Source organism: Prionailurus bengalensis, chromosome D2 (genome assembly GCF_016509475.1).
Source record: "Prionailurus bengalensis isolate Pbe53 chromosome D2, Fcat_Pben_1.1_paternal_pri, whole genome shotgun sequence".
NCBI classification, from domain to species: domain Eukaryota; kingdom Metazoa; phylum Chordata; class Mammalia; order Carnivora; family Felidae; genus Prionailurus; species Prionailurus bengalensis.
In genome coordinates, this window is record NC_057351.1 from 28751936 (window position 1) to 28778149 (window position 26214).

The 26214-nt window shown below is 35.3% G+C and overlaps 1 protein-coding gene across 8 annotated transcripts in view; it reads right to left on the reverse strand.

Annotated features, from left to right (window-relative positions):
• Positions 1 to 222: 222 nt before the first annotated feature.
• Positions 223 to 26214, reverse strand: part of HERC4 (HECT and RLD domain containing E3 ubiquitin protein ligase 4) — a 139909-nt gene continuing 113917 nt past the window's right edge. For all 8 annotated transcript variants that reach the window (XM_043596458.1, XM_043596457.1, XM_043596456.1 and 5 more), the window contains 6 exons: positions 14955 to 15121; positions 14254 to 14320; positions 11748 to 11830; positions 7164 to 7347; positions 2345 to 2447; positions 223 to 892 (listed from right to left, as the gene is read on the reverse strand). In XM_043596458.1, coding sequence (XP_043452393.1) covers positions 684 to 892; positions 2345 to 2447; positions 7164 to 7347; positions 11748 to 11830; positions 14254 to 14320; positions 14955 to 15121 — 813 coding nt within the window. In that variant the 3' untranslated portion in view covers positions 223 to 683. The remainder of the gene's footprint in view (positions 893 to 2344; positions 2448 to 7163; positions 7348 to 11747; positions 11831 to 14253; positions 14321 to 14954; positions 15122 to 26214) is intronic.

A 26214-nucleotide genomic window follows, 5' to 3' on the forward strand; every position in this document is an offset into this window, starting at 1 on the left:
AGTAGCATCTCCAGATTCACAAAAGGAAAGAAGAACTACAAGTTAGATAACTCCTATCTGTAATTTAGTTTTGCACAAGGACATTTATTCTAGTTAAAAAGCAAAGATTGTGTTTCATCATGCTAATTTTTTGCTTTTATAGATCATCAGAATAAGATTTAATCATAATTGTTAATCCTTTTAAAAGTCAGCTCAGTTCAATTACAACCATAGAAACTGTACTGGTATCAGAACGTAACTATTTTATTACAAAACTTAACATTATTTACAAAATGAAAAAATAATTGAATGACTATTGCAGGCCAAAGGTAAAGGTTTTTCACTCAGTGATTGAAGAAAAATTAAGCAACATACCCATGCACTCACACACCAGATCATTTGTGAAATATGCAAACCCTTAAAATTCATGTTAGTAAAACTTTGATGTATTCACAATACTTGTATGTTTATTGGAAGATGGCAAAAAAAATCCATGGTTCTGTACAATAAGCTTAATATTAACAGTTTGTTCACATTCCTTTTAATATTTTTTTGGCTTTCATGAATACTCATAGCACTGAACATTTTGCAAGTAAGAATTATAATAGTACCTCTTGTCACCTTGTTGAACTCATCACCACAAGAAAAACACAAATAGTTAGTTTAATGCTTTTGCAATAAACTGATCAGTTCTATTTCCAAAGTTATATTAAACTGAAGCCTTCATTATGATCAATTGCTTGAATCAGTTTAGAGCGTAGAGTTTCCTTTTCTGTATATTTTGGAAGATCCAGAAGATTAAAACAGGTATGGGAAACTGGGAGATATTCCTCACCACCTCCGGTTGACTGGATGACTAGTTTTAGACTCTTCATACCAAGAATAGGAATGCGATCACTACCTGTCAAAAATACTACCAAGAAAAAAATCATTCAGCCAACCACTTTTATCAAAACTATAATATAGACTACTAAGTTATTTGGTACAGTCACCATAGCAAACCTTTACATTAATTAACATTTGCTCTAACGTAGAAGCCTATCTCCAGAATTTATGATAGCATGATTTTTGAGACCTATATATTACATATCCATACAATATTTTTTCTTTAAAAATGTAATCTTGGGGCACCTGGGTGGTGCAGTTAAGCATCTGACTTTGGCTCAGATCATGATCTCACGGTTCATCACTTTGAGCCCCACGTCAGGTTCTCCGCTGTCAGTGCAGAGCCTGCTTTGGATCCTCTATTCCCCCCCCCCACCCCACCCCCCACCCCCGTCTCTGCCCCATCCCCGCTTGTGCATGCTCTCAAAAATAAATATTTTAGGGGCGCCTGGGTGGCGCAGTCGGCTAAGCGTCCGACTTCAGCCAGGTCACGATCTCACGATCAGTGAGTTCGAGCCCCGCGTCGGGCTCTGGGCTGACAGCTCAGAGCCTGGAGCCTGTTTCCGATTCTGTGTCTCCCTCTCTCTCTGCCCCTCCCCCGTTCATGCTCTGTCTCTCTCTGTCCCAAAAATAAATAAACGTTGAAAAAAAAAAAAATTCTAAAAATAAAAAAAAAATAAATATTTTAAGAAAGAGTGTAATCTTGGGTCACCCTGGGTGGCTCAGTTGGTTAAGCGTCCTACTCTCGGTTTTGGCTCAGGTCAGGATGTCACGGTTTGTGAGTTCAAGCCCTGCATCACGCTCAGAGAGGAGCCTGCTTGGGATTCTCTCTCTCTCCCTCCCTCTTTGTTCCTCCCCAACTTGTGTTCTCTCTAAATAAATAAACTTGAAACTCAAATCACTTGAGAACAGCCTGTCATCCTTAAAATATACAAAATAATTTTACCAAGATTCTCATTACAACTATCAAAAAAGAGATTGACAAAATATTCCTGGCAATAGCAGGAGTATCAAAGGGAATACAAATTTCAATTAGAATAGAAATTTAACACATGTAAGACAAACAGAGCTTAGGTATTAAAAAGTACTACATCCTGGCAAAGTTCTATTTTCTACAGAATTCCCAAAGTTTTGACACGTAAGCAAAAAAAAAAGACTGAGTGAAAAAAAAAGCTATCCTCCAGAAACCTTTTAGAAATTCTAAAAGGAATTTCAGCCCCAGTTTACTGTAATCATTTATAGTTTTTTCATTTGAAAGAACCAATTCTATTTTGGAGGCAAACTGAATGTAGCTTTCAAAATAAGAAAAGACATGTAATGAAGAATGCAGGTCAAAAATTTACTCTAATTGAAAATTAAAAGCAGTACCCTGCAATACTACTAAAAGGAAAAACTTTATCCAACAGTCAATCAGTTAATCTATGAAAATGTTTGTGAATTCTATTTCCTGTAAAACATAGGACTAGTTAGAAATACTTACACAGAAATTGTTTTTTCTTTTCCAACGGCAATTCATGAAATACTTCCCAAAATATTTTTATCGTTGGATGTTCTGCCCAATACTCCCCTTTGTATTCTGTATTCTAAAAACAACATAATCCTTCATTAATATTAAAGGATGTTAGTTTTGTCTTGAATCTAACAGACTGGCCTTCTTATTAGCACAAAAGCTAACACTGTCCAGGATTTTGAAACTCATGCAATTCAGCTGATTACCTACTATTTCCTGGGCATTTTGCAATTTGGAACTGTTAGTTCTAGGGAAAGGCAAGAAAATGTTCCAATCAGCAGAAATGTCTCCCCACCACTTCAAAGAATACAACAGGGTTGTATTGTCTTCAAAAGTAAATATCTAAAGGATAAACTAGAATTACTAAAATGTAAATGCATTAAAGTTCAACAAAGAATTAGTTATCTGTGATAATTATAAAATTCTCTTCCTATATTCATGAACAGAAATCACTTACTTTACATTCTATCTTTACTTAAAAAAAAAAAGTACTAAGGACAATAATTTTCTGTGGTAGTCAGTTTCCACGATGGCTCCCAATGATCTCTGTGCCTCCTGTTCCTCATCCGCTTGTGCAGTCCCCTCTCACAGTGTATGGGCCTGACTGTATAATCATTAGGATACTGCAGGTATGAGAAATACATGCCTTCTGAGGCTGGATCATAAAAAACTCTGTGGATGCAATCTCTTTTTGATCATTCACTGTGGGGAGAGCCAGGTGTCATGCGGATACTCAAAGAGCACCATGGAATGGTCTTCATGGTGAGACACTAGGCTTTTAGCCAATGGTCTTATGAGTACGCCATCTTGGAAGGGAATCTATCCTTAATCAAGCCTTCAGATGACTAAAGCACCAATCAGTATCTTAACTGCATGAAAACCTCATGAGAGATGCCTAAACTAAAACTATCCAGTTAAAGCCATTCTGAATTCCTGACCCACTAAAAATATGTGAGAAAATAAATGTTCACTGTTACTTTTAAGCCAGTGAATTTTGGGGTCATTTGTACCAACAGAGCTAATACACTTCTCCTTAAAAAAAAAAAATTCTAGCACTGGAAACTCTGGGTGGTTTAAAGGACTGAGTGTCTGACTCTTGATTTAGACTCAGGTCATGATCTCACAGTTCATGGGATCAAGCCCTCTGACAAAGCAGAGCCTGCTTGGGACTCTCTTTTTCCCTCTCCCTCTGCCCTTCCCCTGCTAGTGTTTTCTATCTCTCACTCTCTCTCTCAAAAAAAAAAAAAAAAAAAAAATACTAGCACTAACAGAAAAGGGGGTAGGGAGGGGAGAGGGAATATTACACTGTAAAGTGTTCTTTAAAATCCAGCCACGATTGGCCTTAACTTTTAGTTCTTAACAAGAATCTTCCAGCATCAGGGCCTTTGGACACTGTTCCCTCAGCCTAGACCACTTAGACACATCCTCCTTTTTTTATTTGTTCATCAGGCTAATTTCTATTTATCCTTTAGGACTCAGATTAAATGTCACCAAATTCACTCAGTGATTCATTCAACATATAGACAGAGAGAGTTTCAGTCAAAATTCGGAGTCTTGGGGAAACTGCAGTGAACCAAGTCCTTACTTACCTTGTAGAGTACCTTACTACCATCTACTGAGATGCTTTCCCAGATTTGTACAGCCTAGGTTAAGTTCCTCTTTATATACCATTCACTGAACTCTCTTCCTTAGTATTCACCAAAGTTAATGTCCACTTTCCTTATTATAGGGCAAAGACCATGTCTCAACCTTATTTACTGGTATCTCCCTAACCTCTTGCATAGTATTAGGTATCCACAGGGGCTCAACAAGTATTTACTAATGGTCTTCTTAAATTTTGGGCTCTATTTGTAGCCATGGTTATCTCAATGACTGAACTCTTGAAATCTACTCGATACTTTCTATTTACTTATAAACAGGTCTGGAAAAAATGGCTGAAATTCTAGCAATCAATTAATGGATTAATGACTATGAATTATAGACTATGAGCATATTAGTGGGGAATGAAAGGAACATGGTTAAAGTTTTTTATCTTTCTTTTTAATTAAAAAACCTCTAAATGGTTCTGGGGAGTGTGTACACAGTCCTGATGAAGAAAGGGCATTTAAAGTCACAAATCCTAGTCACTGAAATTATAATGAATCAGGTATACAATGGAAGAAACCAAGCATATTAAGTACACTAAAATATACTAAAAAAAAAAAAGCCATCTTACTAAATGATTATTTCTATCAATTATATCTTCAGACATGGTTTTAAGTACTTACTGAGTGCTCTTCTAGGCTCTGGGAATATAGCAGTGAAGAGAGAAACAAAAACCCTGCCTTCATGGTGCTTACATTGTTGTGGGGGAAAACAGCAACAGACAGTAAAGACCATTAAGTAAAATTTATATTGTCAAATTCAAAGAGAAAATAAAGCAGGGAAGGGTGACAGGGTGTGGGAGTGGGGGTGTGTGTGCACATATCCAATTTTAGGTAAGTTAGCCAGTAAAAGTCTCTGAGAAGGTATAAAGACATAAAGGAAGTAAGAGCAAGAAGCATTTGGAATGATCAAGGTGAAAAAGAGTTCCAGGCACAGGGAATAGCTAAATAGAAAGCCCTCAAGACTGGTTCAGCAAAGAGGCCATAAAGACTGAAGCAATGTGAGTGAGAGGAAGAACCATAGGAGATGGGGCAAAAAGGACAAACTGTGTGGGACGCTAAGTGTGACTGGAGGCCATTACATCATTTTTATTTTAGGATGACTGGAGGTGCAGTCCATTTCTACTGGGGTCTCCTTAAAATCAGTACAGCTTTCTTCTCTTTAGCAGATCAATTTACCCAAAAAAATAAATTTTTAATCTCTTTCCTGGAGGATATAAACTTGCCTACCAACTTTCCTCAGTTCCACCTGGTTTCCCAGATTCTGTGGTCTTCTCTAGACTTGTCTCCTGGGTAGGATAGAGAAGCTGAGGGGTCTACAATTCTTTAAATTAGCTTTGAAGTAACTCTATTGCTTTTAGCCTAACCACACAATCTGCTACTACAGCAAGACCATGTACCAATTCCTGAGCCTTTTAAAATTTCTATGCTGTGAAATGAGTTGTCTCTTAAAACCTCTGTCCCTCAGGAGGCTTAGAATTCAAATTTCTTTGCTCTAGTCACTCAACAACTCATCCACATATTTTCCATCTTCCAAAATTATTTTCTCTTGTTCATGGTACTTTTATATTTTTTTCTGTCTGTGTATTCCTATTTTTATTCCTTTATTATTATTCTAGTGAGATTTTGGAAAGGAGCAAATGTGTTTACTGTAGTATGTTCAACCAGAAGTCCTCATTATTCTTTAAATTAAAAAATTTATTCCCTAAATTAATACACAGTAAAATTGACTTTTTTCCAGTGTGGGTATAGTTCTATGGATAGACTTGTGTACCTACCGCCACAATCAGGATACTGAACACTTCCGTCACCCCAAGAACTCTCCTGCGCTACTCTCTACAGTCATATATCCAGTTCACCATAGTTTTGCCTTTTCAAAAATGTCACATGCATGGAATCATATGGTATGTAATCCTTGAGACTGGCTTCTTCACTCTGCATAAGGATCTAAGAGTCATCCCAGTTGTTGCACGTATCAGTAGTGCATCCCTTTTTATTGTTCAGTAGTACCCTACTGTATGGATGTACTCCAGGTTGCTTTATCCATTCACTCACTGAAGGACATCTGGGCTGTTTCTAGTTTTTGACATGTTTGCAGAGTTTTAAAAACATAATTAAAAAAGTTGTGGTCAAATACCTATAAGAAAGTTTACCATCTTAACCCATTTTAAGTGTACAGTTTGGTGGTACTAAGTTCATTCATACGGCTACACAACCATCACCACCATGCATCTCCAGAACTGTTCATTCTGCTAAGCTGAAACTCTGTACTCATTAAACAATTACATCCCATACCCTCCTATTTACAGATTTTGTGTGAATGTAACTTAATACCTTAGGGTAGAACTGCTAGGTCATGTAGTAAGTGCATATTTAACCCTGCAAGAAAATGCCAAACTCTTTCCAAAGTAGCTATACCATCTGTATTCCCACCAGCAATGCATGAAAGTTACCAATGCTTTGTATCCTTGTTAGACTTGTTAGCTAACTTAATGGGTACATAGTATTAAACTATTAATGCAAAAAACTGTATCAGAGTTGGATTACAAAGACAGAAAATTTTATAGGTCAAACTTGCATATATCTTTCTCAAAGCTGATCTAACCTAGCACTTTTTATTCAATGTTTATCTGAAGAAATATCTGAGAATGATTGGTAAAGAGAAAGAAAAGAAAAAAGTTGTTTAAAAATTCCCAATCTTCTCCCCAAAGATCCCTTTATTGGCTAGCACTAATAATGGAGATCATAAATATTATTTATTCTCTGCTAAAAAAATTTAGCATTGAGAGTAAGCAGAAAAAAAATAAACAAAGGTGTTAAGTAATGTGAATGTTTTTCATAATGGTTTTATGATTGGGCAGAATGAAAACTCAGTTTTAGCTGGGACTTCTATCTGACCTCTGTCATAAATGACATTTTTCCATAAGAAAACTACCAATACCACAAATACAAAAATGGTATCTAATTCATATACAACTGAATTCATTCATTGTGGAGTAGGAAGTATACAGTACTTTCCTATAAATATGACTAATAAATAGTGTAAAATGGAAAACAATAAACAAGAGGGCAATTTTTCTATCAATAAACCACATTTTCCTTTTGCCTTTCCATTGAGACAATTTCATAGATTTGTTTTCCCTTACCTTTTCCAGTTCCTTCCAATCATAATTTGTATTTCCAATAACCATTGCTTGTAGTTCATTTGGCTGGAAGAGCTGAAGGACCTTTCCTCCACAGACCTTGTGAAAGCCCGCGTGAAAAGCATCAAACAAGGAAGCCACTGATTTATTGAATATGTAATCCACATAAGCATCAACAAACTCTTGCCTAGAAATGAAAAGGCACACATGGCACAGAATATAAAAACAATTTTTTATGGAGAACACATATGCAGTCTTATTAAAAGTTTGATCTCGTGTACTTTTTGCTACTTAGCTATCAAACTGAGAAAGTATAAGCAGGATTCTAAGTGGACAAAGCCTTTTTTTTTTTTAATGTTTATTTTTGAGAGAGAGCAAGAGAGAGAGAGAGAGAGAGCGAGCGAGAGCATGAGCGGGGGAGGGGCAGAAAGCAAGAGGGAGACACAGAATCTGAAATCTGAAACAGATTCCAGGCTCGGAGCTGTCATCATAGGGCCTGACATGGGGCTCAAACCCATGAACTACAAGATCATGACCTGAGCCGAAGTTGGACATTTAACCGACTGAGCCACCCAGGTACCCCTAAACGGACAAAGTCTTTATAGAGAAGTTTATTATTCTTTCTGTATAAAAATCCAGTATTATCTAGGAGGCATGCAGACTTCATCTATCATTCATAGCCTAATTAGGAAGGCTATTCCAAGGTGAAATGTCATTTCCTAAAGGGACACAAATGTCTATCAAAATAATTTTTAAATATTCACAGATTATTGAGATTTATATGCACCACTTCAAATGCATCCCTAAAAAGAGTCATCTGTTAAAAATACCAGGTGATGGAAAAAATGAGAGCTTTGGGATACAGACTATTTGACAGACAACAGTCTACCTGTTTTTCATTGGGTTTCAAGGAATCTGAAAACACATTTTTATTTTTTTTTAAGTAGGCTCTATACCCAATGTGGGGCTTGAACTCACGACTTTAAGATTAAGAGTCACATGGTCTACTGATGAAGCCAGCCAGGCACCCCAACAAAATTTATTTTAAAAACTAAGTATCTCAGGGGCTCCTGGTGGCTCAGTCAGTTAAGTGAGTGACTCTTGATTTTGGCTCGGGTCATGAGATCGGCTCTGCACTGGGCATGGAGCTTGGTTAAGATCCTCTCTCCCTCTGCCTCTCCCCCTGCTCACTGCATGCTCTCTCTCTTAGAAATAAATGAGTGAATAAATACTTCAAAGGGTTATTAAGCACTTCATTAAAAGATTACAAGTGCCATTTCTTTTCAGAAGTATGTGCATATACATATAAGTACACACACATATATATAACAAACACTTCTGATGTCTTTTCCTGCCTGTTATGATACAAAAGTAAACTATAAACAAACAAACAAAAGTCCCTTTACCCAGGAATTAGCACTATAGTTTTATTCAATTTGTTCTGTTAGCCACAATTATTTTATGCAGCTATCTATCTGGTCAAACAAATTATGAGAATGGGTACCAGGGGTATTTCAATATTTTATATTCCAGTCCTCCAAATTCAAAAGGATAATTCTGGGAATACTGGCAAATTTAGTTATCAATAGATAATCTTCTTAGCAATTATAAAATAATTTCAAAGTGAATTTATAAACAGAAAAAAGAAGGTTAAAGGGGGTCAATATAAAATTGGGTGGGCCTAAGGAAAAATCAATAACATATGCTATTAGGTTCTGATGAAAAGAGGCAGATAATTTTGTAATGCATAATTTTATAATTCGTCTAATTAGAAAGTGAAATTTATCTGTATTAGAAATTTATCTGCTTCAAGCACAAAAGGCTAAATTGCTTTATGTGCTAATATTTTTATCTTCAACACTTTATCTAGCATTGGTAGTACAAAGATAAAAATTCTTTAAATTATTAACTAAATTAAAAAACTTAACATAATACTTTAATAGTAGGCTAAAAACCTTTCTAAATCAGTTTTCAAAACCAAGATTTTTTTAAAGAAAGGATAATTAGAAAGACCTAAATATTTTCACATTATTTTAAAAACAGTTTATTTTTATCAAAGTAAGACATACACACAGTTTTAAATGTCAAACAGTAATAATCCTAACAGCCAACATTTACTGAGCACGTACATGTGCTAAGCACTATTTTAAGCATCTTAAAATTATTGCCTCATTTAATCCTCAAAATAACTCCAAGAAATAGGTACAATCTATCATCCCATTTTACAGAAAAGGAGACTGAGGCATGGAGACATTGACTAATTTACCTACAGTTACACAGTTACTAAGTAGCAGAACCAGAATTAGAACCATTTGAATAAAGCTCCTGGCAACAGCCAATAAGCTAGCTTTGTCTAAAGAATTGTAACACCACAGAAGAGAACAAAGCAGTTCTCTGTCTTGTTCCTTTCCATTAGAAATTCCTGATATCTGAAGGCAAATAAACTTAACTTTTCGCTATTACTTCTGATATTTACCTTCAAATTTCAACAACATAGTTATGTTATTCCTTAATTTTCAATTTTAAATATAATCTAATGAACTGAATACCTATTGTGGAAGGTGAGGATTTACCTTATTTTTAATTATCCCTCTCTCACTTTGTTTCCCCTAAAGCTCCCATTATAACAATTTTTGGCTCACTGTTCACTGTTGACATTTTTATGATCATAAATATCGCTCACAATTAAGATGGAATATTTTATTACCTGCCTTTCCTTAAAAAGAACTTTTGTTTGGGGCACCTGGGTGGCTCAGTCGGTTAAGCGTCCGACTTGGGCTCAGGTCATGATCTCGTGCGTCCGTGGGTTCAAGCCCCACGTCAGACTCTGTGCTGACAGCTTAGAACCTGGAGCCTGTTTTTGCTTCTGTGTCTTCCTCTCTCTCTCTGCTCCCTCCCTCTTGCCTCTGTTTCTCTCTCTCAAATATAAACAAACATTAAAAAATTTAAAAAAATCCCACAACTTTTGCTTCCCTTAATTTGCTACTTCATCCCTCACTTTAACAGAAATGTCAATCTCTTTAGATTCATTCAACTATGTAAGGGAGCAAAAGCTGCATTTTTCTCCTGGAGACAGCCCTCCTGGAGCCTCCATCCTCTTGATCTAACCCACATCGGCTGCTTTTTCCTAAACCTTCTACACACTGCTGTTCCTGCAGAAGAAATCCTCTGCCTCTCTTCTAGATTGGATTGTATTTTTTTTTTTTTTGATCCCATGTCTTTCTCTTTCTTGGTTTAATTCTTTGTTTTGGTAGAACACATCCTCCTGTAACTTCCTGAGAAAAATGCACTGGAAGTAGATTCTCTGAGACTCTGGATGCCTGGAGATGTTTTTATATACATGCACATACTTGACAGTTCTGATACAAAATTCTAAGTTAAAAAATCATCTTTCCCCAGAATTTTGATCTCCCAGCTTCAGTGTCATTCTTTAGAAAAGTTCGAGGTTATTCTGGTTCTTTTTTGTATATGGTCAGTATATTTTTTTTTCCTGGAAGGTTTTAGGAATCTTTATTCTCCTAGGATTTTGAAAGTTCTCTTTTGCCTTAGTATGTCTTTTTTTTTTTTTTTTTAAACTTTCCCTGCTTTCAATTTTAAAGGCATGCCTTTTAAGAAAGCATGTCATTCTGTTCTGGCAAGTTTTTTGGTACCATTTATTTGACAAATGTCTTTCAGTGATTTTTTTTTTCAATTTTTAATTCAACTTTTTTGAATTTTAAGTCAGTAATTTTTAATCTATATCATTTTAAGAATACTGATTTCATTTTCTTTTGAAGTTTTCTTCTTCATCCTGCATTGTTTCTGTTTCCTTGGCATTCGATGGTTTTGGTTTTTCCTTAAACGTCCATCGATCTTTGGCTATCTACTCATACTTAAAAGTGAGGCAGTTTACCCAAAGAATCCTCCAGCACACAGTGCCAAAGAGAGGGAAGTGTAGACTCAATCTACTTGTTTTCAGTATGCCTCTTACCCTTGGTTGTGCCTAACTGTACTCAAATCTAAAGTATCCCTTTCCCCCAGCGCCTCCCCCGCCCTTCAAAATATCCAAAGTCCCTTTAGTTCAATCTCTCCAGAAGGTAAATTTCCAATCTTCTGCCTAGACCAGAAAGGGAAGTTGCCAGGCTATTGTAGTGCTAATGAAAATGGGTAAATGGGTTTTTAACTGCTTTTTATAACAGCAATCTTTCTATTTCCAGCATTCCCCTAAGCCCAATATACTTTCTAACATTTTTATTCTCAATGCCTGAGCCGCAGTTAAGCAATATAAAAACTGGCTGCCTTCTTGACTCCTTCCTATGTTGCAACTGTCTCTGGTTGACCAGTTAGTTAGTTACTCCTGTTCTCTAGCTTCCAAAAATGGGTTTCTGTTGTCTCCTCTCCCTTCTCTTTGTTTTGGTTATGATCTTTTATTTCTTTATTAATGTCTTAAAGAGATTTCAGGAACAAAAGGCAGTTACTTCCTTACTAACCATTCAAAAAGTAAGTTTTACCTGAGTAAAAACTTAAGACTGTGACAGGTTTCTATATACAGAAGAAAATGCCTACGGAAAGTTATTACTACCACTGATGCTGCTATAATTCACTTACCGATTTTGTTTGTTAACAGCTGTGTCTGCACCATTTAGAACCAGCTCTTTCACTTCTGTTGCACCAAAGTTTTCAACTGTGATCTATTAATTTAAATTTTTAAAAAAAGTCAATGTCAGACTCAAAACTTATTAGATTTTAATAACCTATTATTATAGTCTACCTTTCTCTCATTAAATATAAGAATAAAGCTGAGGTAAAATTCTGTGACCACCATAAGCTTATTCTGTGACCACCATAAGCTTATTTGTGAATTCTAGCCACACTAGAAGTTTTCATCCTCCGTAGTAGTGTGAAATCCTACTGTGACTAACTACAAATTACCAAATGTTTGGTTAGTTTAGAACAGGAAATGGAGTATTTATTATGTGTAAGACTTTAGAACAATCACTACAGGAGTAAAATATCAGAAAGGATGTTTTCCTTGCACATATAACAGAATACAGGTGGTCAAAATGTATGCAGCCTAGACCTGCCATGCATTCTTCTCACTTGACAGCTCCTACTCTTATATTCCTGTCTTGTTTGCATTCTTGATCATACATGGTTTTTCCAGTATGCACGATTTGGTTTATAAAGATAGCTGGTTATTTTGAAACTTTTTATTTGCTTTACTAGTCTGCTAATTTTCCTATAAGTATTACCATTCCCAACTTTGTATCTTTTCTCCTTCTATTCCCTCTTTTTGGAATACTATCCTCTTCTATGAAAACATTTTTTTTTTTTTAGTACCTGCTATCTATAAAACATTACGGTGGGGTTGAGATGATAAGAGATGAATAAATCCCTGCTGTGGAATTTACTATCTAGTTAAAGAGGAGAAATGTGTTATATAAGCAACTTCTTAAAATAAATGCTGTAATAGAGACATGAACAAAACGCTATCAAACCACAGAGGAAAGAACACTCTCTAACTGGAGGAAGTATGAAAGACCTTGAGGAAGAAATATCCTTTGAAAAGCACCTAGAAGGATGAGTAGGGCCCTCAAAGATTGAGAGGGGATGGAATTTCTGACTGAGCATAGAGACTGGACAGGATACATATGACAGTAAATATCAAATTCTGAAAACGTATGGCCCTAAAAAACAGGAAGATAAGGTACATGAGAGAATACTGTGTGACATGATAAAACTTGCTATTAATGGAGGAATATAGTGTAAGTTACAAAGAAAGCCAGATTACAAATAAGACTCTGAAGCCCATTCTAAAGCTATTATTATGCAAGCAATAAAGACTCACTGAAAATTTCTGGAAAAGAAATGGCAGTGGGAAGGAATGTTTAAATTACCATAGTTCTTGAATATACTAAAGCATTCACAAACTTGGCATTGACAAATTAGAAATTATATTGCTTGGAACCCGAAGTTTCAGTCCATTGAGATAATCAATAAAAATTCAAAGATAATTGATTCTCTTATAAATGAAATTGAATTAAAGAATCAAACCACTGGGAAACCAACCATTCAACCATTATTTATTAAAATAAATTCATTTATTTCATTTTAGCCAAATTTTCTTAAAATTGTACTATGTGCCAATTCTTAAAATGATCAAGAAATGGGTAAACTTTTTTGACGGGGCACATCATTTTTCTGGAAAATTGTGGGATAGGAGAATATAGTATCTGTCAGATTTGACCACAAGATCATAAAGGGGACTATGTGGGGGAAAAACAAATACACAAAGTTTTTAAAAACAAAAAGAAAGAAGACCAAAGGCTTTACCATTTTCACAAGAGTGAAATTCACAAGAGTCTAATTAACAACATTTAAACCATTCCATTCTGGAGTGCTTTCTCACAATCCTTGCTGATTTTCTCATCTTTAATTGTCAACTGGTCTACTTCTGCCAGATCCTTGTTTGTCAAGGGCTTTGCATGTGGATGGATAAGTTACTCAACATCCCTTTCACTAAATTAACAAAATTCTGTATCTTTGGTAAGATTTGCAATTTCTTTTTCTAAATATCATTCCAACGTATTTGCATTTGCACTGTGGTATGTCATTCAACAGTAAGGTAAATAGGCAAGGACAAATATTAATGTAAGCAGAAAGGGATGTCTCAGTAGGAATTAATCTTTTAAGTGGTAAGTTCATTACTGAATTTTCTAATGTACAGTAACTTTTGCTTCTCTAAAGATTATTGTAATTAACTGCAGACTCAAAAATGAATACTTGAATAAAGAGGTCTTCTTGTATTTGTAAAGATCTTTAACATAATGATAAAACACTAGGCTCTGAAGTCACAGACCTGGGTATAAATATTATTTCTGACATGTAATGACTGTTTTCAGTTTTCTTCGTCTGTAAAATAAGGATAATACCAATCTCATAGGACTGTTATGAGGATTAAATGAAATAATGTACGTACTATGACTAGCAAACAGTTAATGCTCAATAAATGTTAGCTAAAGGGTTAAGAATTCCACTCGTCAACATAAAAAAAACAAAAACCATAAGGCAGGGATGAAGAATAATCAGGTTATTCTAGGTCTTTCCACCTTACCGTAAAATTAAGACAAAATGTTTCCTCGACATCATCTTCTGGATAATCCAGTAATTGTTGCATGCTTCTGCAAAACAATATACATTTTTCTTTGAGGTAAAACATTACTGGGTATTTTGACTGTTTTGCTTATGGATAAATATATATTTCTCATTCATTCTTGATAAAATCCTTTTATGAATCTGTACTCTTGTATTTGTTTCAGAATGGTAGATGTGTAATGGCAAGCTAATGAACAATTTTGAAGGAACAAATAAATCACTCTAAGGTTTTTATCTCTTCTAATACAAAGGCCATGTGTCCAGCCATTTTTAACATTTGTTCTTATTCATATACAATTTTTATTCCGTTTTATGTAATAAATAAGAAACTTTACGTATTCCAGCTAGGAATGAAAGTAATCAGAAGTCCAAGTAAATCATTTAGCTATTCTCAGGAAACATTGCCTTCCTAAGTTTATTATCTGATATTTGTAAAATATTGTTAAATTACTAAAAATTTAGGGAATGGTTTTATACACAGAAGTCTTTCAGAAAATTTTGATCTGGGTAACACCATGAGTTCTCCAATATGAGAAGGGTTTTTGTTTATTTTGGAAATTCAACAAGCACAAAATACAATTATTCCTAAAAGGAAAGCTTTCTGTACATTTCTCATTCTCTATTACCTACACTCCATCCTTGTCACTTTTTACAACTAACCTCCCAACATCAGGCACTAGTTCCTTCAAATCATCCAAGGATGGCTTCTTTTTCAGCAGTTTCTTATACAAAGCCAAAGGAAAATGGAGGTCCACAATAGTAAAATTATAAATTGCTAATCCACAGATAACACCAATCAAATGGAACAAATCACTATCTTCAAATGTCTAAAAATAAAAGAAAAAAAAGTAAAGACTATTTTCCAAGTTAAAATATTACATTATTTCTGATGACAAAAACATACACTTGTAGTAGAAAATTTTGAAGACACAGAGTAATGAATAACAAGAAAAAGCTTATTCTCAAGCATATCTCTCTGGGATAATATCAGTGTTAGTATTTCTACATTATTTCCATCAATATATTTTCTAAGACAAAATTAAGACCTTGCTAAAATCACAAGTGGCTTTTTCTCCCAGAAATATGAGCATTTCTACATCATTAAATTAATAAATGTAATGATTACTAGAACACTTAATCTGACTTAATTATACATATTCAAAATTTCAAAGATTTAAAAGGCAAAAAGAAAATTAATAAATGCATGTAATCCATTCACAATGATTAAAAAAATTTTTTTACATATTTTCATCAACTGTAAATTCAAAAAAATAATTTAAAAACATTATACTTAAGGTCTTCTCATTCTTCTAATCACAAGTATTTTATCATTAAATATTCTTCTAAAACATGATTTTTAATGGCTGCATATCACTCATATAAAAGTACCACGGTCTGCAAAGTTAGCTATTTTACTACAGTTGGATTTTATATTATTAAAACATCAAAAACAATGCTTATTTCCCCTCATCTTTAGAGAAGCAACATATAGTAGCAGAAAATTCTGCGAGCATGACAGTTAAAGAGAAAAACATTTTTTATCAGATTTGGGGCTCCACACCTGTTCATTCACTATCTGGCCTCAATGTTTTCAAAGACAAAAACAGTATTTATCTCATAAGGTTGTTGTGAGGATGAGATTAATGTATGTAAAATACTTGTAGCCCGGTTCCTGTAGCACACAGTAAAGGCACTATCAGTGTTAGTTATTCCAACTAGTTAGTGATATTCCAAATATGACGTGTATCATTTCTGCACAGTTTGGAATGTTTGTTTAGGAGAAATTCTAATTTGTAAGAAGAATTTCAAACTCAAATGATAGTTAAGCATAACCCCAAACTGTTTTCCTCCATACCTATTCCAATTTACACTGACATTTGTAGTCCAAGAAAATGGCTATCTTTCCCCATTTTCATCTGTACACACACACAGACACATATTTCTATAGGAGTTAAAAAATGCAAACTTGTTTAGTATGTATTTTTGTCTGCTAGTGATACTGAAAATTAGGGATTTGTGTGTGTTTGTGAAATGCCTCTTTGTATACTTGGCCCATTTACCTTTTGGAGCTAGTGTTTTCTTATATATTTGTATTTGAATTCTTCATATACTATGAGTATTATAATATGTCATATCGGTTATATATATATCCAAGTCTGCTATATACTTCTTAATAATCTTGTTTTTGTTATACATAAATGTCACAGTTTTTTCCAGTGGTCAAATTAGCCTTTTTCCTTTGTGATGTCCTATTCCGTGTTTAAGTTCAGAAAGTTCTTTTAGAACAGGACAGACCAAATAACATGTTAATATCTCTTCCTCCTGAAATCCCTCTAAACGTGAATAAAGGATTAAAATGGGCATAAACCCACAAGATAAAAGAGAATAGAAAAAATAGGGGAGGGTTTTAATATCACTAAAGAGATGATAATATTTCAAAATATGAAAAGTAGATGGTTAACTGTAGGCTGGCTAGTAGTAGGGTGGTTAACTGATTCAGGAAGCTTAAACTGAAACAGGAGCTTAAGAGAAAACCCAAGGAAAAACAAGCTAATTTGTGCTTCAGACTCAGGGAATGGAAGTAGCAAAAATACCTTTAAAGTCAAGTAGCCCTGCTAGCTCAGTTAGTAAAACATAAGACTCTGAAAGTCAGAGGTACTAACTACAGTAGTTGAAAACAGGATATGTGGTGAAAAGTCCCTTACCCTTCTGGAGACAATGAGCCAAAGTGGCTCTGGAATCTGAGACAGATGGTGCATTAAAAACAAAGGGATCAAAGGGTTCAAGGGGGTTAAGAGGTACAATCCTCCAATTATAAAATAAATAAGTCACACGGATATAAAGTAGAGCACAGAGAATGTAGTCAATAGTATTTTAATAGCTTTGTATTGTGACAGATGGTAACTACACTTCGAGCACTGTACATACACTATGTATGCTATGTGTACTAATGAATCATTATGTTACACACCTGAAACTAATATATATTATATTGAATGTCAACTATACTTCAACTAAAAAATGTAATTTAAAAAGTTAAAACAGGGGCTCCTGGGTGGCTCAGTTGGTTAAGCCTCTGACTTCAGCTCTGGTCATGATCTTGCAGTTCATGGGTTCAAGCCCTGCATTGGGCTCTTTGCTGATAGCTCAGAGCCTGCAGCCTGCTTCAGATTCTGTGTCTCCCTTTCTCTCTGCCCTTCCCCTGCTCATGCTCTGTTTCTCTCTAAGATAAATAAACATTAAAAAAATTAAAAAACAAAACATAAAATACACATACAAAGAAACAAGTGGATCAAATGAAGGTATGCATAGTTAACAATGAGAAATCCCAGCTTCCCTTTCCAGTGTTCAGAACACTACTAGAACACTGGCAGCCAAATTGTAAATGTTGACAATTGATGGTTCTCCTTGAAACACCTCTACCTAATCACTCTATGAATGGTGACTGTAAATCATAAATGTATATAGTCAAACTAGGTAGCTTTTCGTGTCACATTCTTAAATGTGAATAAAAAGCCAAGGATCACAAGAAAAAGACAAAAGAAATAATTGTCTGGTATTCAAAAGTGTCCAGTATTCAACAAAAATTTATGAGACATGCAAAAAAAGAATATGGCCCATTCATAAGAAAAAAAATTAAATATAAATTGTTGAGAAACACCCAGACACTGGATTTACTAGACAAAGACTTTTTACTGTCTTAAATATGCTCAAATAGCTAAAGGAAACCATGGGGGTGGGAAGTGGGGGGAGAGAACAGAAGAACAATGTCTCCTCAAATAGAGAGTATCAGTAAAGAAAGAGAAATTATGGAAAAGAACTAAAAATTCTGGAGCTGAAAAGTACAATAACTGAAACAAAAAATTCACTGCAGGGGTACAAGAGATTTGAGCAGGCAGAAAAAAGAATCCATGAACTTGAAGATAGGCCAGTTGAGATTATCTACTTTGTTGAACAGCAGCAAGAAAAAAAATGAAGAAGTATGAACAGAGTCTAACAGATCTGTGGGATACCATCAAGTGTACCATCATATAGACAGGAGAGTCCCACAAGGAAAGGAGAGAGTGGGGCAGAAAGAATATATGAAGAAATGGTTAAAAATTTCTTAAATTTGATAAAAGACATAAATCTAACATCCAAGCAGCTCAACAAACTCGAAATCCACATCAGACATATTTTAATCTAAGTGTTGAAAGTCAATTACAAAAAGAGTGTTGAAAGCAGCAAAAGAGAAGCTACTCATCACAGCAGGGCTCCTCAATAAGATTAATAGCTGATTTCTAATCAGAAACCATGCATGTCAAAGACAGTGGAATGACACATTTAAAGAGCTGAAAGAAAAAACTGTCAAGCAAGAATTCTACATCCAGGAAATCTCAGATAAAGAAATACTGAGGGAGTTTGTTGCTACTAGACCTTCCTTACAAGAAATGCTAAAGTTCAGCAGGCTGAAAGAAAAGGATGCCACACAGTAACTCAAAGCCATACAAAGAAAAGAACTCTGTTAAAGGTAGCTACACAAGTACATATAAAAGTTAAAATTATTATATTTTTGACTCGCAACTCCCTTTTTTTCTATATATGGTTTAAAACTCAAACGTGTAAAATAAGTATAAATCTACATTAATGGGCATACAATGTATAAAGCTATAAGGGTGTGACAATAACAAAGAGGAAGGGACAGAGCTGTTTCAGGAGCAGAGTTTCTGCATAGTATGGAAGTTGGTATTAATTCAAACAAGATTATTATAAATTTAAGGTGTTAATTGTAATCCTCAGAGCAACTACTCAGGGAAAAAAAATATGTATATATATATACATACATATATATATATATATATATAGAGAGAGAGAGAGAGAGAGAGAGAGAGAAAGGGAAATGAGAAAAGAATCAAAAAAACACACTAGACAAAACAATCAATTAAATTTTTAAAAAAGACAGTAATGGAGGCACTGAAGAATAAGAGAGATATGACTTATAGGAAACAAACAGTAAAATGGCAGAAGTGCTTATCAGTAACAGCTTTAAATGTAAATGAATTAAATTCTGCAATCAAAAGGCAGAAACTAGCAGAACAGATTTAAAAAAACCATTATTCAACTGTAGCTAGTCCCTACTTTACAATGGTTCAACTTCCGATTTTTTTATTTTACAGTGGTGCAAAAGTGATACTCCACCAGTAGAAACCATTCTTCACATTTTAGATTTTGATCTTTTCCTGGGATAGCAATATGCACTATGTGCTGATCAGCGACAGTAAGCCACAGTTCCCAGTTAGCCATGCAATCATGAGGGTAAACGACCAATACACTTATAACCATTGTGCCCATACAACCAGCCTATTTTTCATTTTCAGTACACTATTCAATAAATTGCGTGTGATATTCAGTATTTGGTTATAAAAGAGGCTTAAGATGATTTTGCCCAACTACAGGCTGTTCTGAGCATGTTTAGTATAGGCTAGGCTAAACTCTAATGTTTGGTAGGTTAGGTGTAGTCAGTGCATGTTTAACTTACAAAATTTCCAATTTACAGTGGGTTTATTGAAACATAACTCCATAGTAAGTCTAGGAAGATGCTGTACATGCTGTCTACAAGCCTCACTTTAAATTCAAAGACACTAGATGGTGAAAGTTTGAGGGGTCCCCAGGTGGCTCAGCTGGCTGAGCATCAGACTTCAGCTTAGGTTATGATCGCGAGTTTGAGCCTCACATCAGGCTTGCTGTTGTCAGTGCAGAGCCTGCTTCAGATCCTCTGTCTCCCTCTCTCTGCCCCTCCCTTGTTTGTACTCTCTCAAAAAAAAAAAAAAAAGAGAGTTTGAAAAAAATGATATGTCATGTAACTAGTAACCAAGAGAAAGATGAGTGGCTATACCAGTATCAGACAAAATAGACTTTAAATTAAAAATTATTACAAAAGATGAAGACATATTCTGATAAGCATCAATTCAAGAAGATGTAACATTTATAAATATATACATACCTAACAATACAGCTTCAAAATACACACAAAACTGACACAATTGACAGGAGAAATATGATTCTAAAATAATAGTTGGAGGCTTAATATCCCAATATTCAATATATCAATAATGGATATAACAATCAGAAGATCAATAAGGAAATAGAGGACCTGAACAACACTACAGAATGACCAGACTGAACAGACAGCTTGGAACACTCCATTCAATAACAAGAGAATACATTATTCTCAAACGCAAATAGGGTATTTTCCAGGAAAGACCATATGTTAGGTCAAAAATTAAGCCTCCAAAAATTTTAAGTTTATTTATTTATTTTTGAGGTGGGGGGAGGGAGGGAGGGAGACAGAAAATCCCAAGTAGGCTCCACACTGTTAGTGCAGAGTCCAATACAGGGTTTGAACCCACGAACTATGAGATCATGACCTGAGATGCTTAAATGACTAAGCCACCCAGGCGCCCCTCCTTCTGCCTTGTTTTTTTTTTAATAGATTTATTTTTAAGTAATCTCTATACCCAAGTGGGGCTTGAACCTGGAGATCAAGAGTTGCAGCTCCACTGGACTGAGCCAGCCATGGACCCTCTATATTTCCTTCTGTTGTTGATTTCCAGTTTCATTCCATAGTAGTCAGAAAATTAATTTTTTATGATTTTAGTCTTTTTCAATTTATAGAGGCAATTTATAATTCCCAATCCGTAGGTAAATTTGTAGTTACAAACATATATATTAAAAAAGAAAATGGGTGGGGGGATGGGCTAAATGGGTAAAGGGCATTAAGGAAGACACTTGTTGGGAGTTATACATAGGGAATGAATCACTGGAATCTACTACTGAAATCACTACTGCACTATATGCTAACTAACTTGGATGTAAATTAAAAAATAAATTAAAAAAAAATCTCAAATCAATAATCAAACTTCATACCCTAAGGAACTATAAAAAGAAGAGCAAACTAAACCTGAAGCTAGTAGAGGGAGATAACAATAAAGATGAAAGTGGAGATAAATAAAATATAGGAGAGAAAAATACATAGAAGCAACAAAACTAAAAGTTGATTCTTTTAAAAAAGCAACAAAACTGACAAACCTTTAGTTAGAATGACCAAGAAAAAAAAAAGACTCACATTACTAAAATCAGGATTGAAAATGGGGACATTACTATCATCCTTACAGAAATAAAAAGGATTGTAAGATAATACTATGAACAACCGTGTAACAAAATAGATAATCTAGATGAAATGGGCAAATTCCTAGGAACATACAAACTACCAAACTGACACCAGAAGAAAAAGAAACACAACCTGTAACAAGAAACTGAATCACTAATCAAAAACCTTCCAACAGGGGCACCTGGGTGGCTCAGTGGGTTAAGTGTCTGACTTTGGCTCAAGTTGTGGTCTCAGGGTTCTTGAGTTTGAGCCTCTGTCAGAGCCTAATTCTTGTTCTCTGTCTCCCTCTCTCTGACCCTCTCCTGTGTTTGCACTCTCTCACTCTCAAAAAATAAACATTAAATAAACAAAAAAACCTTCCAACAAAGAAAAGCCTATGACCAGATTCTACCAAACATTTAAAGAATAATTGACACCAATTTTTCCTCTTCCAAGAAATGGAGGAGGGAACACTTTCTAACTCATCTGTGAGGTCAAATACCATGACACCAAATACCGACAAAGGCATCACAAACACCAAAAAGAAAACTATAGACCAGTATTCTTAATAAATAAGGATAGAAAAATCATCAACAGAATATTAGCAAACTGAATCCAGCAGCATATTAAAGTATTATATACCATGACCAAGTGGGCTTTATCTCAAGAACACAAGGTGGTTCAACATAAGAAAATGCACCAATGTAATACATCACATTAATGGAATGAAGGAAGGAAACCCCATGATCATCTGGATGCACAAAAGCATCTGACAAAATACCACTCTCTTTCATGATAAATATACTCAACAAACTAGGCATAAAAGAGAACTTCCCTAACATTAAAAAGGAATTTATGAAAAATCTAACATCCCACCAGATCAGGAAAAACAAAAGCATGTGCACTCTTACCAACTTGTATTTGACAGTGTACTGGAAGTTCTAGCCAGGGCAATTAGATGCAAGAAAAAGAAATAAAGGTATCTAAATTGGAAGGAAAGAAGTAAAATTAAATCTATTGCATTTGTGGATGCCATGATCTCGTATAAAGAAAATCCATCCACAAAACAATCTAGGGGCGCCTGGGTGGCGCAGTCGGTTAAGCGTCCGACTTCAGCCAGGTCACGATCTCGCGGTCCGTGAGTTCGAGCCCCGCGTCGGGCTCTGGGCTGATGGCTCGGAGCCTGGAGCCTGTTTCCCATTCTGTGTCTCCCTCTCTCTCTGCCCCTCCCCCGTTCATGCTCTGTCTCTCTCTGTCCCAAAAATAAATAAACGTTGAAAAAAAAAAATTAAAAAAAAAAAAAAATCTAGAGCTGATAAATGAATTTAGCAAAGTTGCATAATACAAGAGTAAAACACAAAAAGTAGTTGTATTTCTTTTAGTATCTGTGCTGCCAAAGCGAGAATAATCAGTTGTATTTCTATACCTAGCAGTGAACAAACCAAATATAAAATTTATACAAAGCTACAGTAAACAAATAGTGCTGTACTGACATTAAGGACAGATATATATATATATATATATCTCACTAGAATAAAAAACTAAGAGTCCAGAAATAAATCCATATTTATGCAGTCAATTAAATTTCAACAAGGGTACCAAAACCATTCAGTAAGGAAAGAACAGCCTTTTTAACAAATAATAGTGGGACAACTAGTTATTCACATGCAGAGAATGAAGCTGAACTCTTACCTCACACCATAGCCAAAAATTAACTCAAAATAGACCAAAGACCTATAACAGCTAAAACTGTAAAACTCTTAGAAGAAAATTCACAGGTTAATCTTCATGACTTTGCAATAGTCATGGGTTCTTAGTTATGACATCAAAAACACATGCAACAAAAGAAAAAAATAGATAAATAAGACTCCAACAAAATTTAAAACTTTTGTGTGCAAAAAGATATTATCAAGAAAGTGAAAAGGCAACCATAAAACGGGAGAGAATATTTGCAAATCACATATCTGATAAGAGTCCAGTATCCAGAATATACAAAGAACTCTTCAAACTCAACAAAATGACAATCTAATTTTAAAATGAGCAGAGGGCTTAAAAGACATTTTGCTAAAGAATGTGACAAATCAAGCACATCAACTAGCCATTAAGGAAATGCAATTTAGTACCCCAGCACTTCATACCCACTATACTAATAAGAAATATATATAAATAAAAAACATTTTTGAAATACAGAATTTAAAAAAAAGGAAAATAGCAAATGTTGCCCACGAAGTACAGAAATTGGAATCCTCACATACTGCTGATGGGGAGGTAAACAGTTTGGTGGTTCCTTAAAAAGTCAAACTGAATTATATAATATGACCTAGCAATTCCACTCCTAGGAATACACCCAAACTAATTGCAGTGTGCAAACAAAAACTTGCACATAAAGGTTCATAGCAGCATTATTCAGAGCATTTTACCAAAAGAGGTAAATAGCCCAAATGTCTATTGACTGATGGATAAACAAAATGAGGTATATTCATACAAATGAATATTATTCAGTTAAATGGAACGAAGTACTGATATGTGGTACAGCATGGATGAACCTTAGAAGCATGCTAAGTGAAAGAAGCCAGCCACAAAACGCCACATATTGTACAACTTCATTTATAGCAAATATCAAGAAAAGACAAATCCACAGAGACAGACAATAGAGTAGTGGTTATCAGGGGCTGGAGGGAGAAGGAAATGAGGAATAACCGCTTAATATGTACAGGTTTCCTGTTGAGGTGATGAAATGTTCTGGAACTAGAAAGTGGTGCTGGTTGCACAACACTGTGAATATACTAAATGCCACTGAATTGTACATTAAAAAAACTCCTAAAATGGTGAATTTTGTTATGAATTTTACTTCATTAAAAAAAGTTTTTTGTTTTTTGTTTTTTTTAATTTTTTTTTTCAACGTTTATTTATTTTTGGGACAGAGAGAGACAGAGCATGAACGGGGGAGGGGCAGAGAGAGAGGGAGACACAGAATCGGAAACAGGCTCCGAACCATCAGCCCAGAGCCTGACGCGGGGCTCGAACTCACGGACCGCGAGATCGTGACCTGGCTGAAGTCGGACGCTTAACCGACTGCGCCACCCAGGCGCCCCATTAAAAAAAGTTTTTAAAAGAACATACAGCCTTCTGCCTTCTCCCTCTCCTGGTCAGGACTGAGGTTTAGGATAATACACTTACTCTGAGGTAGTGGTCCAGTATGTCTAGGGCTGAGCTTTCAGCCAGTGTAGCAAGAAGAGCGACTACATACAGGGTAGATTAAGTAAGTATCTTGAAGATGATAGCTATGAAGTTTCTCACTGGCGATTTAAGTCACATAAAATGGACAAGAAGGCTAGAGTAAACTCTATGGTGTTTGCATAGTATAGAGATATCAGTATGATCTCACAGTTAGAAACCATACATATGTTGGAAATCATGAGATGTGTACATATGTGTACACATAGTTCCTAACTCTGTCTGCTGAGAATCTGAAAGCAATGACTATCTGGTAGCAGTTGAGTACACTTAGCATTCAGAGCACGATTTCTGAATACTATTTCCATCTGAAGAAGCGAGGGCTTTTAAGGAGAAAAGGCTAATGCTAGAGCTGGGGTAAACACATGAAGAGCCTATAACATTTATTGTACCAAATGTAAAGAATAATTAAAGAAAAATTGGGACACATCAAAAGTACACAAAAGAGGAACCAGTTCAACAGGGCTCCCATTGGTGAAATCAAGATAAACTGAAAAGATCTCACAGAGATCCACAATAAAGCTTGTTAAGACTGCCCCACCCCTGGTCTCAAAACATTACCTCTCTGCAGAACTGAATGAAGTCCCACAGAACTCTCTGTGTTCCTAGCAGGACAGGCCTCCACCCCATATACCCTCTTAAATTCTATCTACCATACCATTAACAAACTACCCCACAAGACCAAGCCAAGAAGGAGACTGTAATTCAATCAGATTATCCACCTACCTCAAAGGTCATCAGGACTACTCCACCATGTCTTACATGTCTGTTTCTCAACATAGGAAGCCTCAAACTCACAGGTTATCCCTAATCCCATCTTATGTGGCACCGTACAGGCCCTAAAATCTGACACAATCTTACAACTATCTTTGCTCCACTAAACGCTTTCACTGTTTGCCCTGGAACTCACAATCTATCATTTGGAAAATTGCCCATATCCTAAAATTCTATCCAAATTTTCCTTCCTCTTTTGTAAATGAAGAAGACTGTCTTCTGAGGACCCTATTTCCCCTGTAGCTCTCATAAATGGTGTCTGTTTTCTCTTCCAACCCTTCATATGATTCGGCATAGAAGTTAAGTCTCCTGGCTCTTCACTCCTTCTAGGTCTCCTTCCATTTGCCTTCTTAAAACCCCCAGCTCCTCTAAAAAACAGGGCAACTGCATATAACCCTGCTACTGCACTGCTCTCTATTATTTGTACAGCTCTCCTGGGAGTATACTCAAAGGACAAAAAAACCAAAAAAAACCCTGCAAAAACAAGTTAAAAAAAAAAAAGAAACAACTATTTTCAGCTTTTATCATGATACTGGTGGTAATGTTGGTACTGTTAGGCAGCAAATGTAGAGTTTTGGAGTATTTTTTCATACCAAGTACACCAGATAGTAAGGAAGCTACGAAAGAGTAATAAAGTTGTATCAAAAGAACTCAGATGCCAACTTGCAGAGCTCTCCCTAGACAAAGATAAGATAATATGAGCATCAATAAAGATAATAATAACTATGATGGACTAAAAACATCAAATATGTTTAAATCCATGAAAACAAAACTGAAAAA